Source organism: Pseudophryne corroboree, chromosome 9 (assembly GCF_028390025.1).
Source record: "Pseudophryne corroboree isolate aPseCor3 chromosome 9, aPseCor3.hap2, whole genome shotgun sequence".
In the NCBI taxonomy this organism is placed as follows: Eukaryota; Metazoa; Chordata; class Amphibia; order Anura; family Myobatrachidae; genus Pseudophryne; species Pseudophryne corroboree.
This window is the reverse complement of record NC_086452.1, coordinates 376,649,087-376,671,727: the sequence shown is the minus strand read 5'-3', so window position 1 is coordinate 376,671,727 and position 22,641 is coordinate 376,649,087. Positions and strand designations below refer to the sequence as shown.

Here is a 22,641-nt window from a genome sequence, read left to right as displayed (position 1 = left end):
CTTCTTCTACACCATTCTTCATTAATTATGGATTCCACCCTAAAGTCCCAGAATTCCAACCGCTTCCCGCAACTTCTGTTCCAGCAGTGGATGTCACCTTGCGTCAGTTTTCAAATAACTGGAGGAACGTCCGCGCAGCCCTGCTTAAAGCCTCATTCAGGTATAAGAAGTTTGCCGATAGGAAGCGTAGAGCGGTTCCTGCTCTCAAGGTGGGTGATCGTGTGTGGCTGTCCACGAAGAATTTGAGGTTGAGAGTTCCCAGCATGAAATTTGCACCTCGCTACATCGGACCCTTCAAGATTGAACAAGTCATCAATCCTGTTGCCTACAGGTTACAGTTACCATCCTTCTTGAAAATACCCAGGACATTTCATGTTTCTTTGTTGAAACCGCTGATCCTGAATCGGTTTCATTCCGCACTTCCTCCAGCTCCCAAAGTTCAGACTCAACGGGGAGTCGAGTACGAGGTGGCCAAGATTTTGGACCCACGTTTCCGTTACGGTCAGTTACAATACCTCATTGACTGGAAGGGCTATGGTCCTGAAGAACGCTCTTGGACCAATGCCTCAGACGTCCATGCTCCTGCCTTGGTCCGAAATTTCCACGCAAAGTTTCCTTTAAAGCCTAAGAAGTGTCCTGGGGCCACTCCTAAAGGGGGGGGTGCTGTCACGATCCGGGTATCTGGACGCCATTACTTACCCTTCAGATGCCTCCTAAGGCTGGCTCAGCGTTCCAGGACCGGATCCCGCTGTTCCTGAGTTTCCACATGCAGAATGTCAGAGTGGTGATTTCATCAGCCGCGGCCTCCGCTGTGCCCGCGTGGTTAAATGTGCGCTTGTCAGTCTGGCGTCTCCTGTCTCCTGTGGCCGGCGTCGCCATTACTGTTTCAATTCTCACATGGATTACAAACCAAACTTCCCTCCAAGTGTCTGCATGGGCGCAGCCATCTTGGATTTTGTCATCTGATCATTTCCACCAATCTGCTGTCTGTATTGTTGATTTGCATAATTGCCTAGCCAACCCCTTCCTTGCTGCAGGTATAAGTAAGCTGTGCCTGAGCAAGGAAGGCGTCAGTGCTTTGGTTGTCTAACCTAGTTCCAGTTTGTCTCTCTCCTTTGGTTGTCTTCCAGGTTCCAGCTCCTGTCTCCAGACTTCTGCTATAGAGACCCGCACCAGCATTCCATCTGCGGTGTAGCCTGACTCTCCGATCCATTCTGGACTCACCTGTTTCCAGCTCAAACAATCACCTGCTTCCAGCCCAGCTTCCAGCAGTGTATAGCTTCTCTTAAAGGGCCGGTGTCCTTTTCTGCAGTTTACCACTCTCCACCGGTATTATTATTTCACCGCTCTCAAACAATCACCTGCTTCCAGCTCAGCTTCCAGCAGTGTATAGCTTCTCTTAAAGGGCCGGTGTCCTTTTCTGCAGTTTACCACTCTCCACCGGTATTATTATTTCACCGCTCTCAAACTCCAAACTTCATTATTATTTCATCGCTCTCAAGTTCGTTTATTATTTAACTGGTTCCAGCCAGTATCCACTCCGTACCAACAACAGTCTGGTTCCAGCCAGTATCCACAGCAGCCGTTTTACCTTCAGCAGCCCAGCCTTTCCTGGAACATCAGCTGGTACGATCCTGGGTTCTCTCCATTGCTACAGTCAGGCCTGGTAAGGACTTTCCAACTAGAAGATTATAAGAACTGTCTCACTCTACCAGTGCCTGTGGCCCTTGCCACCCTGTAGTACCCAGGAATTGTATTTATCCTCTGTTGACTTTTATGTTTCCTTTTACTGCTGCTGTGTTACGGAGTTTGTCATAATAAACATCATTGACTTTTATCCTGGTTGTCGTGGTCACGCCTTCGGGCAGTTATTCTACATGTTACTTACATGTCTAGGGGTCTGATACAACCTCCCAGGTTCCGTTACATCTCAGCCCCTACAACTGAGGCTGCCTCCCGTCAGCTCAGGCCCTCAGTTGTGACACACATCCAGCAGCGGAGAAGGAGAACTAAGGTGAGTCTCTGTAGGCGGAGGGAGTGCGGCAACGAACCACTCTGAGAGCGGTCGCAGTGCGTGCATCTCCCCCCCCAAGACAGGCACCGAACCCAGGCTGACTAGCCTCCGACCTGTGACCGAACACAGTCACAGTGACGGCGGCAGAAGCAGGGGGAGGGTAGACCAGTCCGGAGTCCCTTTCTTTCTCACGCACTCTCCGCTGCTGCTTGAACACCAGTGTCGGAATGTCATTTTAAACAAGTGCACTCATTTCATACAGACCAGCGGGACGCCGCGGCCTGTAATATAACAAATAGACTTTTTTCACCATTTTCATTTTTTCATAAATCCACTTATCATCCTGCTTATGGACTTCATCTCATTATATCTAGAAGCAAGCGTGCTCCTGCACAATTAGCATAAAGGCTTAATATAGCCAAACAGAGCTCATTCACGCATTCATATGAATTCTGGACTATCAGCTATTATAAATAAATATCATTTTGAAACTTAATCAAGCATTTTCACCATTTATTACACTAGTGCATACACATGCACAATTAGAAACCGACTGTAAAATTTAGACCGCGCTCAAGGCAATTTATACGGCAGCAGGCGCAGCACAATGCCCCACAATAGTTTGTGGGTAGATTTCCAGGGCGGTAGTCAAGTGGTCTGATATGGTTATTGACGGTTTAGACTCTCTGCCCCGGGATGAGGTCATTACTCTGCTCCAACATATACAAGATGCTGCAAATTTTATGAGCGAGGCTATTAAAGAGTTGTGTAAGGTAAATGGCCGCACCACTGCTATGGCTGTTTCAGTGTGCAGAGCTCTGTGCTTACGTTAATGGTCAGCAGACGCAGATTCCAAAAAGGGTGTGGAAAATCTTCCTTTTACAGGTGATTCCTTGTTTGGAGACAAACTAAATAAATGGATCTCCCAGGCAACAGCGGGTAAGTCTACCACCTGCTAGACGTTCTTACACCGGACACTCCTTGCAGTCCTTTCGTGTGGTGAGGTTCAGAGGCAGGGGCCGAGGAGTCTCCACCACTCCCAGAGGAACTCGTGGTAAATCCCGTAAACCTGCAGCTGCCACCTCCCTGGACCAGACCACTGGATCCCCTGCCGCTAAGCCTTCTGCGTGACGGTTGGTCCCAGCGGCAAGGCGACTTTTAGGTAGGTGCTCGCCTTCAACACTTCGCCCACGTGTGGGCGAAGTACTGCCGGGATCCTTGGGTGAGGGACCTCATTTCCCAAGGATACCGGCTGGAATTTCAAGCACTCCCTCCTCACAGATTTTTCAAGTCGGGCTTACCAGCTTTACCTGCAGCAAAAATTACCTTGCAAGAGGCTATTCAAAAACTTTTGTGGATGGGGGTGGTGGTTCCAGTACCTCCTCCATTACGCAACAGAGGTTTTACTCCAATCTTTTTGTTGTTCCCAAACCAGACTGTTCGGTGCGCCCCATCTGCGGGTGTTCAAATGTAAGATGGAATCCCTGCGGGCAGTGGTGTCCGCTCTGGAGAAGGGGGAATTCCTGGTGTCTCTGGATGTCAAGGATGTTAACCTACACATTCCCATGTGGCCCCCTCATCAGGCTTACCTCAGGTTTGCCATATTGGAAGACCATTTCAAGTTTCAGGCCTTACCCTTTGGATTATCCACAGCGCCGAAGGTCTTCACCAAAGTCATGGTAGAGATGATGCTGCAATTGCGCAATGGTAGTAAACATAGTCCCCTACTTGGACGATCTCCTCATAAAGGCTGTGTCCAAGGAGCGTCTGCTGCACCACATCAATCTGATGACTCACCTTCTTACGGATCATGGGTGGATCCTAAAATTTCAGAAATCTCACCTGGAACCGACCCAACATCTTCAGTTCCTGGGAATGATTCTGGATACAGTGGCTCAAAGGGTGTTTCTCCCGATGGACAAGGCCTTGACTATTCAGGCTTTGGTTCGCTCAGTGCTCAGTCCTCGCAAGGTCTACATACATCTTTGCAACTGATTACTGGGCAAGATGGTGGCTGCTTAGGAGGCAATCCAATACGGCAGATTTCATGCCCGGCCAATTCAGCTGGATCTGCTGGACAAATGGTCGGGGTCTCACTTTCACATGTATCAGGAAGTGACTTGATCTCCGAAAGCCCAGATTCTAGATAGGAAGGGTCTTCCCTCCAGGGTAATTTCTACCATGGTCCAGGCCAGGAAGATGGTTACGTCAAAACATTACCATCGTATCTGGAAAAATAAGAATTTACTCACCGGTAATTCTATTTCTCGCAGTCCGTAGTGGATGCTGGGAACTCCATAAGGACCATGGGGAATAGCAGGCTCCGAAGGAGGCTGGGCACTCTAGAAAGATTTATGACTACCTGGTGTGCACTGGCTCCTCCCACTATGACCCTCCTCCAAGCCTCAGTTAGGACACCGTGCCCGGACGAGCAGACATAATAAGGAAGGATTTAGAATCCCGGGTAAGACTCTTACCAGCCACACCAATCACACCGTACAACTCGTGATACTATATCCAGTTTGACAGTATGAAAACAACTGAGCCTCTCAACAGATGGCTCAACAATAACCCTTTAGTTAACAATAACTATTTACAAGTATTGCAGACAATCCGCACTTGGGATGGGCGCCCAGCATCCACTACGGACTACGAGAAATAGAATTACCGGTGAGTAAATTCTTATTTTCTCTGACGTCCTAGTGGATGCTGGGAACTCCGTAAGGACCATGGGGATTATACCAAAGCTCCCAAACGGGCGGGAGAGTGCGGATGACTCTGCAGCACCGAATGAGAGAACTCCAGGTCCTCCTCAGCCAGGGTATCAAATTTGCAGAATTTTGCAAACGTGTTTGCCCCTGACCAAGTAGCTGCTCGGCAAAGTTGTAAAGCAGAGACCCCTCGGGCAGCCGCCCAAGATGAGCCCACCTTCCTTGTGGAATGGGCATTCACAGATTTTGGCTGTGGCAGGCCTGCCACAGAATGTGCAAGCTGAATTGTACTACAAATCCAGCGAGCAATAGACTGCTTAGAAGCAGGAGCACCCAGCTTGTTGGGTGCATACAGGATAAACAGCGAGTCAGATTTTCTGACTCCAGCCGTCCTGGAAACATATTTTCAGGGCCCTGACAACGTCTAGCAACTTGGAGTCCTCCAAATCCTTAGTAGCCGCAGGTACCACAATAGGCTGGTTCAGGTGAAACGCTGACACCACCTTAGGGAGAAATTGGGGACGAGTCCTCAATTCCGCCCTATCCATATGGAAAATCAGATAAGGGCTTTTACATGACAAAGCCGCCAATTCTGACACTCGCCTGGCTGAAGCCAAGGCCAATAACATGACCACTTTCCACGTGAGATATTTCAGATCCACGGTTTTTAGTGGCTCAAACCAATGTGATTTTAAGAAGCTCAACATCACGTTGAGATCCCAAGGTGCCACAGGAGGCACAAATGGGGGCTGAATATGCAGCACTCCTTTCACAAATGTCTGAACTTCAGGTACTGAAGCTAGTTCTTTTTGAAAGAAAATCGACAGAGCCGAGATCTGTACTTTAATGGAGCCTAGTTTTAGGCCCATATTCACTCCTGCTTGCAGGAAATGCAGAAATCGACCAAGTTGAAATTCCTCTGTTGGGGCCTTTTCGGCCTCGCACCATGCAACATATTTCCGCCATATGCGGTGATAATGCTTTGCCGTAACATCTTTCCTGGCCTTAATAAGCGTAGGAATGACTTCTTCCGGAATACCCTTTTCCTTTAGGATCCGGTGTTCAACCGCCATGCCGTCAAACGCAGCCGCGGTAAGTCTTGGAACAGACAGGGCCCCTGCTGTAGCAGGTCCTGTCTGAGCGGTAGAGGCCACGGGTCCTCTGAGAGCATCTCTTGAAGTTCCGGGTACCACGCTCGTCTTGGCCAATCCGGAACCACGAGAATGGTGTTTAATCCTCTCTTTCTTATTATTCTCAATACCTTTGGTATGAGAGGCAGAGGAGGGAACACATAAACCGACTGGTACACCCACGGTGTCACTAGAGCGTCCACAGCTACCGCCTGAGGGTCCCTTGACCTGGCGCAATATCTTAACTTTTTGTTGAGGCGGGACGCCATCATGTCCACCTGTGGTTTTTCCCAACGGTTTACCAGCATCTGAAAGACTTCTGGATGAAGTCCCCACTCTCCCGGGTGGAGGTCGTGTCTGCTGAGGAAGTCTGCTTCCCAGTTGTCCACTCCCGGAATGAACACTGCTGACAGTGCTAGTACATGATTCTCCGCCCATCGGAGAATTTTTGTGGCTTCTGCCATCGCCATCCTGCTTCTTGTGCCGCCCTGTCGATTTACATGGGCGACTGCCGTGATGTTGTCTGACTGGATCAGTACCGGCTGGTGTAGAAGCAGGGATTTTGCTTGACTTAGGGCATTGTAGATGGCCCTTAGTTCCAGAATATTTATGTGAAGGGAAGTCTCCTGACTCGACCATAGTCCTTGGAAGTTTCTTCACTGTGTGACTGCCCCCCAGCCTCGAAGGCTGGCATCCGTGGTCACCAGGACCCAGTCCTGTATGCCGAATCTGCGGCCCTCTAGAAGATGGGCACTCTGCAGCCACCACAGTAGAGACACCCTGGTTCTTGGAGACAGGGTTATCAAGCGATGCATCTGAAGATGCGATCCGGACCACTGGTCCAACAGGTCCCACTGAAAGATTCTGGCATGGAACCTGCCGAAGGGAATTGCTTCGTAAGAAGCCACCATCTTTCCCAGGACCAGCGTGCAGCGATGCACTGATACCTGTTTTGGTTTCAGGAGGTCTCTGACTAGAGATGACAACTCCCTGGCTTTCTCCTCCGGGAGAAACACTTTCTTCTGGACTGTATCCAGAATCATACCCAGGAACAGTAGCCGTGTCGTCGGAACCAGCTGTGACTTTGGGATATTCAGAATCCAGCCGTGCTGGTGCAGCACCTCCTGAGATAGTGCTACTCCCACCAACAACTGTTCCTTGGACCTCGCTTTTATTAGGAGATCGTCCAAGTACGGGATAATTAAAACACCCTTTCTTCGAAGGAGTATCATCATTTCCGCCATAACCTTGGTGAATACCCTCGGTGCCGTGGACAGTCCAAACGGCAGCGTCTGGAATTGGTAATGGCAATCCTGTACCACAAATCTGAGGTACTCCTGGTGAGGATGGTAAATGGGGACATGCAAGTAAGCATCCTTGATGTCCAGGGATACCATGTAATCCCCCTCGTCCAGGCTTGCAATAACCGCCCTGAGCGATTCCATCTTGAACTTGAATTTCTTTATGTACGTGTTCAAGGATTTCAAATTTAGAATGGGTCTCACCGAACCGTCCGGTTTCGGTACCACAAATAGTGTGGAATAATAACCCCGGCCTTGTTGAAGTAGGGGTACCTTGATTATCACCTGCTGGGAATACAGCTTGTGAATTGCCGCTAGCACCGCCTCCCTGTCTGAGGGAGCAATCGGCAAGGCAGATTTTAGGAACCGGTGGGGTGGGGACGCCTCGAATTCCAGCTTGTACCCCTGAGATACTATTTGCAGGATCCAGGGATCCACCTGTGAGCGAACCCACTGATCGCTGAAATTTTTGAGGCGACCCCCCACCGTACCAGGCTCCGCCTGTGGAGCCCCACCGTCATGCGGCGGACTTGGACGAAGAAGCGGGGGAGGACTTTTGCTCCTGGGAACCTGCTGTTTGTTGCAGCCTTTTTCCCCTACCTCTGCCTCTGGACAGAAAGGACCCGCCTTTTCCACGCCTGTTTTTCTGGGTCCGAAAGGACTGAACCTGATAAAACGGCGCCTTCTTAGGCTGTGAGGGGACATGGGGTAAAAACGCTGACTTCCCAGACGTTGCTGTGGAAACTAGGTCCGAGAGACCATCCCCAAATAATTCCTCACCCTTATATGGTAACACTTCCATGTGCTTTTTTGAATCTGCATCTCCTGTCCACTGGCGAGTCCATAAGCCTCTCCTAGCAGAAATGGACAATGCACTTACTTTAGATGCCAGTCGGCAGATTTCCCTCTGTGCATCTCTCATATATAAGACTGAGGGGTAAATTTACTAAGGTCCCGATTTTGACCGAGATGCCGTTTTTTCTTCAAAGTGTCATCTCGGTAATTTACTAAACTCAAATCACGGCAGAGATGAGGGCATTCGTATTTTTTTGGAAGTAGTTGTAAAAAAATACGAATGAATACACCATCGGTCAAAATACACCAGCAAATTAGTAGAACTCGGTCATTTACTAAAAAGTGCAAATCTCCAAAGAGGAAAACACTGCCGTGAAAAATTACAAATCGCAAAAAAGTGCTAAAAAAAAAGCAGACCTGCTTTTTATATTCGTGATTGCATAGGCATGCAGGGATCCATGAGATCAGTGGGAAGGGGTGGGAAAGTGGTTTTTTCCCCCAAAAAAAATTGCATGGGGTCCCCCCTCCTAAGCATAACCAGCCTCGGGCTCTTTGAGCTGATCCTGGTTGCAGAAATATGGGGGAAAAAATGACAGGGGTTCCCCCATATTTAAGCAACCAGCATCGGGCTCTGCGCCTGGTCCTGGTTCCAAAAATACGGGGGACAAAAAGAGTAGGGGTCCCCCGTATTTTTAAAACCAGCACCGGGCTCCACTAGCTGGACAGATAATGCCACAGCCGGGGGTCACTTTTATATAGTGCCCTGCGGCCGTGGCATCAAAAATCCAACTAGTCACCCCTGGCCGGGGTACCCTGGGGGAGTGGGGACCCCTTCAATCAAGGGGTCCCCCCCCCCAGCCACCCAAGGGCCAGGGGTGAAGCCCGAGGCTGTCCCCCCCCCATCCAATGGGCTGCGGATGGGGGGGCTGATAGCCTTTGTTGTAAATGAAAAGATATTGTTTTTAGTAGCAGTACTACAAGTCCCAGCAAGCCTCCCCCGCATGCTGGTACTTGGAGAACCACAAGTACCAGCATGCGGCGGAAAAACGGGCCCGCTGGTACCTGTAGTACTATTACTAAAAAAATACCCAAATAAAACACAAGACACACACACCTTGAAAGTAAAGATTTATTACATACATGCACACAAACATACATACATACTTACCTTATGTTCACACGCAGGTCGGTCCTCTTGTCCAGTAGAATCCATGGGGTACCTGTAGAAAAAATTATACTCACAAAATCCAGTGTAGATCGGTCCTCTTCAAATCCATTCGTAATCCAGGTACTTGATTAAAATAAAAAAACGGACACACGAGCCACGAACTGAAAGGGGCCCCATGTTTTCATATGGGACTCCTTTCCCCGAATGCCAGAAACCCACTCTGACTTCTGTCTAAGTGGGTTTCCTCAGCCAATCAGGGAGCGCCACGTTGTAGCACTCTCCTGATCGGCTGTGTGCTCCTGTACTGAGTGACAGACGGCACACGGCAGTGTTACAATGTAGCGCCTATGCGCTCCATTGTAACCAATGGTGGGAACTTTCTGCCCTGCGGTTGACCTAAAGTGACGTCACCGCTGAGCAGAAAGTTCCCAGCATTGGTTACAATGGAGCGCATAGGCGCTACATTGTAATACTGCCGTGTGCCGCCTGGCATGTCGTCGATTTTCTTATATAAGGAGTCTATACGTGCACTCATTACTGCTCTCATAAGCCCATCCACTCAGGTGTCTGCCCCGCAGGGGGTGACATCCCTTCTAAAGGCATCTGCTCCGCCTCCACATCATTATCCTCATCAAACATGTCGACACAGCCGTACCGACACACCGCACACACACAAGGAATGCTCCGAATGAGGACAGGACCCACAAAAGCCCTTTGGGGGGACAGAGTGAGAGTATGCCAGCACACACCAGAGCGCTATATAATGCAGGGACAAACTGAGTTATGTCCCCTATAGCTGCTTTTTATATTATATATATTGCGCCTAAATTTAGTGCCCCCCCTCTCTGTTTTTACCCTGTTCTGAAGTGTAGACTGCAGGGGAGAGCCAGGGAGCTTCCTTCCAGCGGATCTGTGAAGGAGAAATGGCGCCAGTGTGTTTGAGGGAGATAGCTCCGCCCCTTTTCCGCGGCCTATTCTCCCGCTTTTTCCTGGATTTTGGCAGGGGTATTTACCACATATATAGCCTCTGGGGCTATATATTGTGGTATTTTGCCAGGCAAGGTGTTTTTTATTGCTGCTCAGGGCGCCCCCCCCAAGCGCCCTGCACCCTCAGTGACCGGAGTGTGAAGAGTGCATGAGGAGCAATGGCGCACAGCTGCAGTGCTGTGCGCTACCTTGGTGAAGACTGATGTCTTCTGCCGCTGTTTTTCCGGACCTCTTCTTGCTTCTGGCTCTGTAAGGGGGACGGCGGCGCGGCTCCGGGACCGAACACCAAGGACTGGGCCTGCGGTCGATCCCTCTGGAGCTAATGGTGTCCAGTAGCCTAAGAAGCCCAATCCGGCTGCAAGCAGGCGAGTTCGCTTCTTCTCCCCTTCGTCCCTCGCTGCAGTGAGCCTGTTGCCAGCAGGTCTCACTGAAAATAAAAAACCTAAACTATACTTTCTTTCTAAGGGCTCAGGAGAGCCCCTAGTGTGCATCCAACCTCGGCCGGGCACGAAATCTAACTGAGGCTTGGAGGAGGGTCATAGTGGGAGGAGCCAGTGCACACCAGGTAGTCATAAATCTTTCTAGAGTGCCCAGCCTCCTTCGGAGCCCGCTATTCCCCATGGTCCTTACGGAGTTCCCAGCATCCACAAGGACGTCAGAGAAAAGTATGTTTCCTGGTGTGAGGGTAGAAAGGTTTCTCCCTTGGAATTTAGAACTGGTCGGTATCAACTTTTCCTGCAAGCGGGAGTGGAAATGGGCCTACAGTTAGGCTCTATCAAAGTTCAGATTTCGGCACTCTCTATTTTCTTCCAGAAACAACTTGCCATGTTGCCTGAAGTACAGACTTTCCTGAAGGGAGTTCTTCATTTGCAACCGCCCTTTGTACCTCCCACAGCTCTGTGGGACCTCAATGTAGTTCTGTCCTTTCTCCAATCGTACTGGTTTGAACCCTTACAAAGGGTGGAGTTAAAATTTCTCACCTGGAAGACAGTGATGTTATTGGCATTGGCGTCTGCCAGATGTGTGTCTGAATTGGGGGCCTTATCCTGTAAGAGCCCTTATTTGATATTTCATAAAGACAGAGCAGAACTCAGGACCCGTCCTCAGTTCTTGCCAAAAGTGGTGTCACCCTTTCATGTGAATCAATCCATTGTGGTTCAGTGTTGTCTGACGCTTCCATTGGTCCTGAATCCTTGGATGTGGTCAGGGCCCTGAAGATTTATGTCAAAAGGACGGCCCGTCATCGGAAATCTGACTTGCTGTTTGTCCTTTATGATGCCTCCAAGGTTGGTCGGCCGGCCGGCTTCTAAGCAATCTATTGCACGCTGGTTCAAGTTGACCATTCAACAGGCATATACTTCGGCGGCTCTATCCTTGCCGAAGTCTATTCAGGCTCACTCGACGAGGTTGGTGGGCTCTTCCTGGGCGGCTGCCCGGGGAGTATCGGCCCTACAGCTGTGCAGAGTTGCTACTTGGTCTGGTTCAAACACGTTTGTTAAATTCTATAGGTTTGATACCTTGGCCAAGGATGACCTTCAGTTTGGTCAGGCGGTTTTACAGGGGTCTCAGCACTCTCCCACCCGTTTGGGAGCTTTGGGACTTCCCCATGGTACTAAAGTACAAGACCCCAGTATCCACTAGGACGTAAGAGAAAATAGGAATTTGATACCTACCAGTAATTCCTTTTCTCCTAGTCCGTAGTGGTTACTAGGTGCCCGCCCCAGTGCTTCGTTCCTGCTTACATGTGTAAGTATTTGGTTGGACCGGCATTGTGGTCTCATTATGTTGTTGGGATAGCTGTGCTATCCTGGTTAGGTTGGTGTTGCTATCCTCTGTTCTGGTTAGCGCCCTCCTTTCGTTTATGGTTGTGTGTTGGCTTGTTGCCGCACCGATGTTGTATTGTTTCTTCTCTCATATTATGTCCATCTCCTCGGGTACAGTTTTCCTAGACTGAGTCTGGTAGGAGGGTCATAGATTGGAGGAGCCAGCACACACATACACACACTAAAGGTTTTAAAGTGTCAGGCTCCAGTGGACCTGATCTATACCCCATGGTACTAAAGTACAAGAACCCAGTATCCACTACGGACTAGGAGAAAAGGAATTACCGGTAGGTATCAAATTCCTATTTTTAAGATAAACAGATTGGGATTTGGTTCGGAACCCCTGAGGAATCCCCATGAATAACTAATTAGGCAGTTAGAAGTTTTGAATTATTTTTAATTGGCCCATAATGACATGTCATTTCTGTGGTAAAAAAAATTATTGAAATTGGGACAGGTATATTGGGGTGCTTTATGAGTGGGACAAGTGTTTTTAGGCTTGTAAGTAGGAGTAATTTTGTATTGTTGTTTTTTTGGGGCGGGGGAGGGGGGCAAGAGTGGCTTAAAATTACCCAAATATATATTTATACCCACTTTTATGTGCCCCTAATTTAGTTTGAGCACTTATTTTGCTGAAAAACACTATTTCTATAATTTTTTTTATTTTTATTTTTAAATGCACATAACAGCCATTTGACCAAATTTATGGACCCCAAATACTTTTATTATGACCACTGATACATTTCTATACTGTAATCCTATATTAGTTTGGCTTTTTTGGGGTAAAGGCAGATTTCCCCATTTTCATCTACACTTCTCTCTAGTTTTGTCGGCAACAATTATCGCGCAAATCCCAGTTTTGCACATTTGCAATTGGATAGATTGAAAAACGGGAGCGCGCATACTGACGAAAAGCGACACTTTGTGCGTTAAGTGCGAAAAGCTTAATCTCGTAAATTACCGTGTTTTTATGGCTAAATGGATATCCCCTTAAATAGACAAAGCTTTTTTATACTATTCTGCATTAAGTGTTATCAGGGGGCACAATGATACTAGGTAGAGCCTTCTGCGGAATATGTGTGCGCTATATAAATAACTGATAATAATAATAATAATAATAATAATAATAATACATATCAAAAGCTTTTACTGTAATAAACCATTTCTACAGTATATTGCTCGTGGGTGATATATCAATCCTTGGAGAGAGGTAAAGTACCAACAAATCAACTTCTGTTATTTTCTAAGCACAGCCTATTAAATGACATAAGCCGACTGGCTGGTACTTTATCTCTATGCACTTTATCCCTCTCCAAGGCTTGATACATTTCCCACTGGATGCTCTAAAAAATACAGATACCTGCAACTGTCCTAATGAAGGTATAAAAGTAGGATTTATAGCTTCTATTTGCAAAATGTGATCAATAACCTTTTTAAGATGGAGGATTAAATTATTGCGTCACTATGAAGCGCAGATCTAAGAATCCCGTGACACACTACTTTAGTTTCATCTACGCTTTTTGAATAGTTCATTAAATGTCTTTTGTTGACAGGTATTGTCATGCAGGAAGCTGCTAGGAACTGTCAGAAGGTTATGGGGGGAAAAACACATTCAGAGATTAATATCGGAGCAGTTATGAAGCGATTTGTTAGGGAATAACCTTTACGGAATACAACAGCCTGTGCCCCGGGGAACCTCAACATTAAGCATATTAAAAATATCATGATTTAATCTAGAAAATAACAGACAGAATACATTAGAAGACAGAAGCATGGCACTCTGTGATCAGCATAAAATTAAAAAGACATTTGTATGTGTGATTATTCAATTATAACGTATGACACCCTGTTCTAGAGTACACTGCGATAAGTGCTGAAAAAGAAAAGTAATGATTTGATAGCAATCTTTCCTGCAAGGTTATAAAAAAATTAATTATACATAAAAGATCAAAGCAAATTCAATCTTGAGGACTTGCATGCCAGTCAAGGCAATTATGGAAACTTCAGATTCTATGTCACAATTAAGAAAGTATATATTCACAAACATAGGGAATTGTTTGAGAATTGTTTGGGAATTGCTTGAACACAAAATATTTGTATCTTCCGGTTTCTTGTAGGGGAAGCAATATACATGCGCACTTCTTACTTCCTGTTCAAGCAAACATGGTTATTTTATTGCAGAATTATAGGAGTATACAAATGAGGTGAAAAAAGATCATCCAACACAACCATGGCCAAAACCTTGATAATGAACTACCAGTAGCTAACGGGGCATATGCCAGTAGATCGTGACCAACTGACCAATCTCAGACCTCTGACAAACCTCTGATGGCTTCTGGGCTCCCAGACATGAGGCACACGGGTGACATCATTAAGTCACATGCGCGTTGTGAGGAGCTTATAAACGCGCTCAGAAACTCAGCTCCCACCTCCTAGTATTCAGCGCATGGGTGATTATGGAGATGCTTCTGCTTTGCCTCAGAGGAACGCACTGCTGCTTTGACACACCTGAGCGGTGCGGAGGGGGAGGGGAGAACACTGATACCCGCACCACTCACTGACTAACAGCAGACCAGCAGTGGAAGACTCTGGCCATGGATCAATCAGCCCACACTCCACAGACCTTGGGAAGGGACACTGAACAGGCTGCGCCTGGACTATTGGAGCAGGTAAGCGTAAAAAGGTGAGGGGAAGCTGCATTTAACAAGCAGATGGAGGAATACATGGTATCCAGGAGAGAACACAGAAGAAAACTAGCAGAAGGGGGCACAGAGGCGCAGGACCAGGAGGCACAAGGTTTTTTTTTTTTATGGGGTGGGAGAAGGGCAAAAAAAGAGTCCCCTAAAGCATACCCCCCAACTGTCCCTATTTTGGCAAACCAGTCTCCATGAATCTTACCCCAAGGCCTTGCCCCCTTTTTTGGTCATACGCCTGCGGCACCATATGTCAGTTTTTCAGCCTTTGTACAGTATTAGATAAGTCCAAAAGTCTAGCCATTTGTGGTTTAACAGAAAACAAATGAACTCGACCAACTATCAAGAGTACATATTCAACTGTATATTTTTACAAGCGTCACTTATCGATATGTACTCACAGCCAGTTTCCCATTCACCTGGTATTAGAAGAAGATGCATCCTGTAATTATTTTAATAAATACCTTTATTATTAAAAAAGATATTTGCAAATAATCTAGGGTATTTTTAATATGATATTAAAAAAGCATTATCAGGATTTTGGCATCTATTATCTTGAGAGGACAAAAAGGTGCCACTTCAAGATTACTTACTGCAAATGTCACCAGGAGGAATTTATTCAACAGCACTGGGTCCTCAAGAGCAGCTCCAGATTTTATTGCATCCCAAATCTGCAAAATAGCAACAGCATGAAGGTAGGGGGAGGGAGAGGGAGAGGGAGAGAGAGAGATGCACCAAATGTCCCAAAACACAAATCTTAACTAGTAATTACTGTGAAAATGTAGCTTAACTTTAACATCTGGATGCAGCAGTTGTTCACTTTTGGAAACCTCCTGTAACATAGACCTGCCAATCCTTCCTCCAGTCTTTACAAATTGTACAGGGAGTTGAGCCACAGGAGATGTGACTAGTGCTGTAATTCCATCTAGGGACTCAAACTTTGCCAGCCAGGCCCAGACTGTGCATTAAGATAATCTGACTAAATGTGCTCCAATTGTATATGTTGCATATTTTAGAAAAATATGGTAAAAGAGAGCTACCCACATTCTAATCAGCGGCAGCTCCTACCTGGGTGGTGGTGCTACATGGTCCCAGCACCTGCACAATGTAGCCGACAGGCACACCAGCAGCAGCGGGACTGCACATGCGCAAAACCCCTGCTTCTATGGACTGCATCGGCTGCAGCCCACAGTAGCCAACTGGGACTGTCCAAAAGGCAGGGAGTGACTTCCCACAGGAAGCCAGCTCTTTGCTAATCTCGGTCTGGAAACCCAAAGGGAGGAAACACCTTGAAATGGGAATGCCTGTCCTGTGGGTGATACCAATAGGAAGTCACTACCAATCACAGTGTAGCCAGTGCAGTCACGGATTGCATCTGGCTCACGGACATGAGCTGAGGTAGCGGTTTTACTGAGGGGCTGCAGTACTGCAGCCCGTATGTAAAATACGCCACTGACTTTAATATCTAAAATGTATCCATCTTTAGGGAATATCCGCACTCACATTCAAAATAGTGACAATTATAAGGGATGAGCAAGTATGGTAACCAAAAGAAGGTTCCAAATAATATTCCAGGTATAGAAATAGCGAAATGAGGCGAGTCACCAACTAGGCAGCAATATATTATGTATCTATTACCGGCAGCAGAGGAGTAGAGTTCAGCACAGCACACTCCTGGGTTGTGTACTGTGCTGACCTCTACTCCTCTGCTGCCGGTCTTGAGAATGACCTTTAGGAGTCAAAATGTTGACAAGTTTCTGTTGTAATTGTGACCAAATAAATACGATATATTGCTGCCTAGTTGGTGAGTGCCCCCATTTGGTTATTTGGAGCCATAACGGGAATAAAAATTATATATATATATATATATATAATGTAGGTGGACATTGATGATGCATGGAATATAGAAGGAGGTACCGGCAATGGGATACTCCGTTGTAATGCAGCATCTCACCTCATTGGCTGCCTGATCCAACAGTGCTTTCTTATCACATGACTTGAAGGAATCCAGAGTGTTTGTGTTGTATAGGGAGCCAAAAGCTGGACAACAGCGTGCTGGGGTTGGACCATTCCTGACAATATAAAACAAGCAAGTTAATTATGAGAGTTAAGACTATAGGACAGTGTTTCACAGCTCCATTCCTCAGGATGCCCTAACAGTGCATGTTTTCCAGATCTCCCTATTGCTGTACAGGTGCAGTCATTACTGGCTGACACATTTCAAAAGATCTACAAGTGGTGCTAATTAATTCATTTGTGTTACTGAGGATATCTGTAAAACGTGCACTGTTAGAGGTGCCTGTGGACTGGGTTAGGAATCCATGCAATAGGAACATGTTCTGCGGGCAATAATGACAGACATGTGGTTCTTTTCATTGCTACTGTTGTAAACCCTTGTAGATTTCTCAGTGAGAAATAATTTGTTCTAATATTGAAGCTTCGCATAGCCACACAATCACTCTAACACAGTTTCCCAAACTCTGCCATTACTGTTCAGGTTTTAAGGATATCCTTGCTTAAGCACACGTAATTTAATTGGTACCTCAGTCAATTTGATTTAACCATCTTGACTGGACCATGGATGGCTGTAAAGAGTTTAGAAAACTCTGCTCTAACACATAACACAGGGTCACTCGGAGACTGCTCTAGGGAGTAGTACGAACAATTCCTTCAGGTTCTCAAATGTCATGCGGCACACGTCTATTGCAGATGACAAATATTTAGCTCTAGACATGAACTGCTGTGTTCCCATGGTAAATGCAGGTAGCAGCAAAGCTCTGAGTAGCAAAGTCTCAAGTTTACAATCTCCAAACTCTTCATATTAAATTTGATGATTTGAGAATGTGTATAATTACACATACATATATACATAAATCTATCTATATATCTGTGTATACCTATGTAGTAGGAAAAAAGTACTCTCCAGAGATATTTCTTTCAAACTAGGTGATTCATCACGCCCTACGGACGCTCTTCACACTGTCGTAAGGGGCTACTCCCCCTTAACCCTTGCACGCCCTTGTGGCGTGCAATATTTGTATTATATGGAGTATTACCTCCAATCATAATTGTGTGAGTGGTTAAATATTGCAAGGACAAAGGACGTGCGATGGTTAAGGGGTCATAGCCCCTTGCAACGGCATGAACAGCGCAAGCAGGGCCTGATGAATCACCTAGTAGGTGCTGTGGTTGGGGGAGTGGCGGGTGCGGGAGAGACGTGGATGGGAGAGGGGGTCCGGAGGTGCCACGGGTGGGGGATGGGTGGCTGTGGTGGTGCCACAGGTGGGGGAGGGGCGGGTGCTTGGGTGCCGCAGATAATGTCCGAAGCCACCGCGGGTGGGGGTCCGAAGCCACCGCGGGTGGGGGTCCGAAGCCACCGCGGGTGGGGGTCCGAAGCCACCGCGGGTGGGGGTCCGAAGCCACCGCGGGTGGGGGTCCGAAGCCACCGCGGGTGGGGGTCCGAAGCCACTGCGGGTGGGGGAGGAGCGGTTGCGGGGGTGCTGCGGGTGGGGGAGGGGTGGGTGCGGTGGTTCCGCGGGTGGGGGAGGGGCGGGTGCCGCGGATGGAGCCCAGAGGTACTGCGAGTGGGGGAGGTGCGGGTAATGCTACTCCTGCTTCTCCTCCTGGAAGCAGCTAAGCTGCTGTCCTCCTTTTGGCAGTGTCTCTCCCGGAGACTCGCACAGCAGCCAGTCACTACTGTTAGCGCCAGTGTCCCAACGCGCCGCATTACAGGGAAGTAGATGCACTCAATAAACTACAGCTCCCAGCAGCCCTTAGTGCCGGAATGCTTCGGCGCTAAGGGCTGCTGGGAGCTGTAGTTTATTGAGTGCACCTACTTCCCTGTAAGGCAGCGCGTTGGGACAACAGCGCTAACAATAGTGACTGGCTGGCTGAACTGACTGACTCGCTGAATCAATGTAAAAGGTGAGAGTGCTGTGCAGTGTCAGTGACACTGCACAGTCACCTTTTACACTGATTCAGCATCCAGACATTACCCTCCGCGATATCACCTACTCTATCCATTACATTAGCCATCTCGGGGCTTCCAGGACGGCAATCCAGGTGCTGTGTTGCGGAGTCAGGGCCTCTGGGGATCTGGGCGCGGCTGTGGCGGGGAGGCACTTCTGTGATATCACGCGCAGTGGAGACTCCGGGGCTCAGAGAGTATGCGGCGCAGGAAGGGCTATGAAAGCCTTCCGCTGCGCCGCTTTCATACACATCTATGCCGGTGGCCGCATCAGCTTTTGCTCAGAGAGTATGCGGCGCAGGAAGGGCTATGAAAGCCTTCCGCTGCGCCGCTTTCATACACATCTATGCCGGTGGCCGCATCAGCTTTTGCACCACGACTAGGGAGTGGGGATTGTTGATGCCGGAGGGGGCAGGCGGACTGGCAGCAGGACACAGGACGCTGCAGTAAAAGGATTTTTTTTTCTCCCTATCTACAGCGCAGGGACTTGCTGCAGATGCAGTGGCATACCCTCCAACTATACCTTTTTGTTAGGTAGAGTACCTTTTTTAATGGTCTGTACCGTTTTATGGCTCTCTAAACTTCCATTGAAAGTATAGGAAAAGGGGCGTGGCCACTGGCCCTTTTCAAATTTGTTCCGATTTTTATGTGTCAATTGTTGGAGGGTATGTTGCTGCAGATGCAGTGGGCCTATTTTGGGGTGTGGGACTATTTTGGGGTTTGGACCTGGAGCTGCAGCTCCATAAGCCCCATTGTTAAACCTGCTCTGGGAACACACAGCAGCCAAAGGGCAGAGCCTCCCATTGGATGTAACCTTTTCTCACCCAATCAGCCGTGGACTGGGTGTGACAGACCTGCTGCGAACCCAATAAGAGCTCCTAGCCTCGCCCAGCATTATACACACAGTCACGGATCTGGGCTATTATATAGGAGATGTATTTCATTTTATTCTTAGCTGCATGTTGGTTATAATAGAACAAGTCATAGCCAACGTTTCGATTCCATTCAGGAATCTTTTTCAAGGCACATCTGGAACCATATCAGTAAATGTCAGGTATACACCAAGCATGCTAGGTCCATTCGGCTATATCTCTAAAGGATCACCCCAGCATTGAACTAACGGATGCGAGTGCCAGAACATACCCCAATATACCTCCCAACTGTCCCGATTTTAGTGGGACAGTGCAGTTTTACATGGTCTGTCCCGCTGTATTACCCACAGGTCGCAGTGTCCCGTGTGGGGGGGGGGGGGGCGCGGTTGGGAGATTCCCCTTGTCTCTCGCTGCTCTGAGCATCTATTTCCCAGAAGAGATGGACAGGGAGCATGGCCAGCAGCTCACTGAGCGCTGTTCATGCCCACATGCTAACAAAAATGGGGGGGTGGCTTGCGGCACTCTGACGGACTTGTATTCCAACACATAACTACAACACAAGCTGCATGAACAGCGTCCTTGCATACAAGGAGGACCTGCACAAAGATGTGGCTACAAACTGGCTGGTAAAATTGGAACAACAAATGGCCATCTTCAAAAAGGAACTAGTTTCCCTTAAAAAGAACAAATTTTTTAGAGTGAACAGGGACTACCTTGATTTAAATGTATACCAGTGGCTAACAGGCACCAAGACCCAGAGTCTTAAACAATTTCAAACAAGGAAACCATTCTGTAAATATACTCGAGAAGCGAATACTACCAGCGAATCCATCTGCACAACTAGCAACTCTAGAGGAGCTACTGGTACTTCAGAAGATATCAGTGGGAAACCCCCTTTAGGGGTGAATACCCATGCACAACTAAGAATACAGAAAGGGCGGACAGTGCAAACAAAAATAGAGGACGTGGACAGCCCAAGAGAGCTATCTCCCTCTGAAATAAAGGTACTCAACAGTGGACTTTCATATGTTCCAACTAACCAATCTGAGGGATTCCAATGGATAACTTATCAAGCACCCCTTAGGGCCGTATTCAATAGCTGTCGGAAACCGGCAGCTTCCGACAGCTCTCTGTTAGGAGGGGTTCCGACCTATTCAAAGAGGGCACTTTTTTTCCGACAAGTGAATTGGCGTCCCCCCGGCCAGGCGCCCCACTCCCGGCAGCACCCCCCATCCCCCGCAGACATGTCCCCTACCGGCCGCTGCCATCAGCTTTTCCCGCCAAAGACGCAGAGCCTGGCCTTGGCACCATTACAAAATGGGGGCACCACCCCCAATTTATAGAACCGTCCCTGATGCTGCCCGTGACTGCCCCACAAACACTAAGGGGGGGACTGCGAGCGATCATACAGGTAAGCGTACATCTCTGAATCAGGCCCAATGCTGTTAGTCAAGAAGCCCAGTAGACAGAGGCTATTACTGTCCTTTATTTAGTGCAACAAAGTCTGTAGGGCCTGGTATACTATAGTACATGGGCAGAAGCAGTGTAAACTACACAAAAAGAAAAAGCTCAAAAAAATTACAGTACAAAGCATTACAGAACAGAGAACAAGCTAACAACCCCCCCACCCCCCCCCCCCCCCCCAACCCCAACGCCATAGATTTGGTGCCAGTGATTGCAATCAGGAGGGGAATATAGTGTAAGCAAGAGAAGGAAAGGCACAGAAATATAGAAGTATAAAGGAAGTCAGATATAACACGTTTGGAAAAGTGTTTAATAAGTGCAGGAAGGAGAGAAAAAGGGCCAAGAGGGGGACAGGGATGGGTAGGTGATATTTTACCAACACATATAAGGTGTTAAAATAAATTAATGAAGGCAGGTGTTCCGAAGAAAAGAGCTAGAAGGCAGAACTTAAATGTGCCAGTTTTACTTTTGCCAAAAAGGAGATTTATGGTAGACTTACCATGGATAAATCTCTTTCTGCGAGGTACACTGGATTCCACAGGGAATACATCAGGGGTGTAGAGTTGGATCTTGATCCGAAGCACCAACAGGCTAAAGCTTTGACTGTCCCAGGATGCATTGCACCGCCTCCTCTATAACCAGGCACTGGAGCTCAGCTTCGTTAACCAGTCCAATGCAGTAGCAGGTAAAAGAGACGGTAGATGTTAGTCACATAGAATCACATTCTCACGACAGGAGAAGGGACCAGCGGCTAATGCCATACAAACCCAAAGAAGCCAAGTGCGTCAGGGTGGGCGCCCTGTGGAATCCAGTGTACCTCGCAGAAAGAGATTTAACCATGGTAAGTCTACCACAAATCTCCTTTCTGCAACGGGGTACACTGGGATTCCACAGGGAATACATCGGGGATGTCCTAAAGCAGTTCCTCATGGGAGGGGATGTACCGTAGCAGGCACAAGAACCCGGTGTCCAAAGGAAGCATCCTGGGAGGCGGAAGTATCAAAGGCATGGAGCCTTATGAACGTGTTCACGGAGGACCACGCAGCCGCCTTGCACAATTGTTCAGCAGATGCGCCTCGGCGGGTCGCCCAAGAAGGTCCAACAGACCGAGTAGAATGAGCTTTAATAGCAGCAGGAGCTGGAAGGCCAGCCTGTGCATAGGCTTGTGCAATCACCATTCTAATCCATCTGGGCAGGGTTTGCTTATTCGCAGGCCAGCCACATCTGTGAAAACCAAAAAGTACAAAAAGAGTATCTGACCTCCTGAGGGAGGCAGTCCTCTCTACGTAAATACGGAGAGCCCGTACCACAGCCAAAGACCGCTCTTTGGAGGACAAACCAGAAGAGATAAAGGCGGGAACCACAATCTCTTGGTTAAGATGAAAAGATAATACCACCTTAGATAGACAATCGTGGCAAGTTCGAAAAACTGCCCGGTCCCGGTGAAAAATCAGAAAGGGTGGACGACAGGACAAAGCGTCTAAGTCCGACACCCTCCTAGTAGAGGCAATAGCCAGTAAAAACACGACCTTAAGTGTAAGACATTTAAGATCCACAGACTCAAGAGGTTCAAACAGAGACTCTTGTAGGGCACTTAAGACAACAGACAGATCCCATGGAGCCACAGGAGTGACATAGGGAGGCTGAATCCGTAAAACACCCTGAATGAAAGTATGAACATCAGAAATAGACGCAATTTTTCTCTGAAACCACACC

At 47.8% G+C, this 22,641-nt stretch overlaps 1 protein-coding gene across 5 annotated transcripts in view; it reads right to left on the bottom strand.

Moving 5' to 3' along the window:
* The window catches only part of ATG7 (autophagy related 7), a 617,483-nt gene that overhangs the window by 546,809 nt on the left and 48,033 nt on the right, over positions 1-22,641 (bottom strand). For all 5 annotated transcript variants that reach the window (XM_063940758.1, XM_063940756.1, XM_063940759.1 and 2 more), the window contains exons 4-5: positions 16,577-16,694; positions 15,216-15,293 (exon numbers count right to left, since the gene is read on the bottom strand). In XM_063940758.1, the coding sequence (XP_063796828.1) occupies positions 15,216-15,293; positions 16,577-16,694 (196 nt within the window). The remainder of the gene's footprint in view (positions 1-15,215; positions 15,294-16,576; positions 16,695-22,641) is intronic.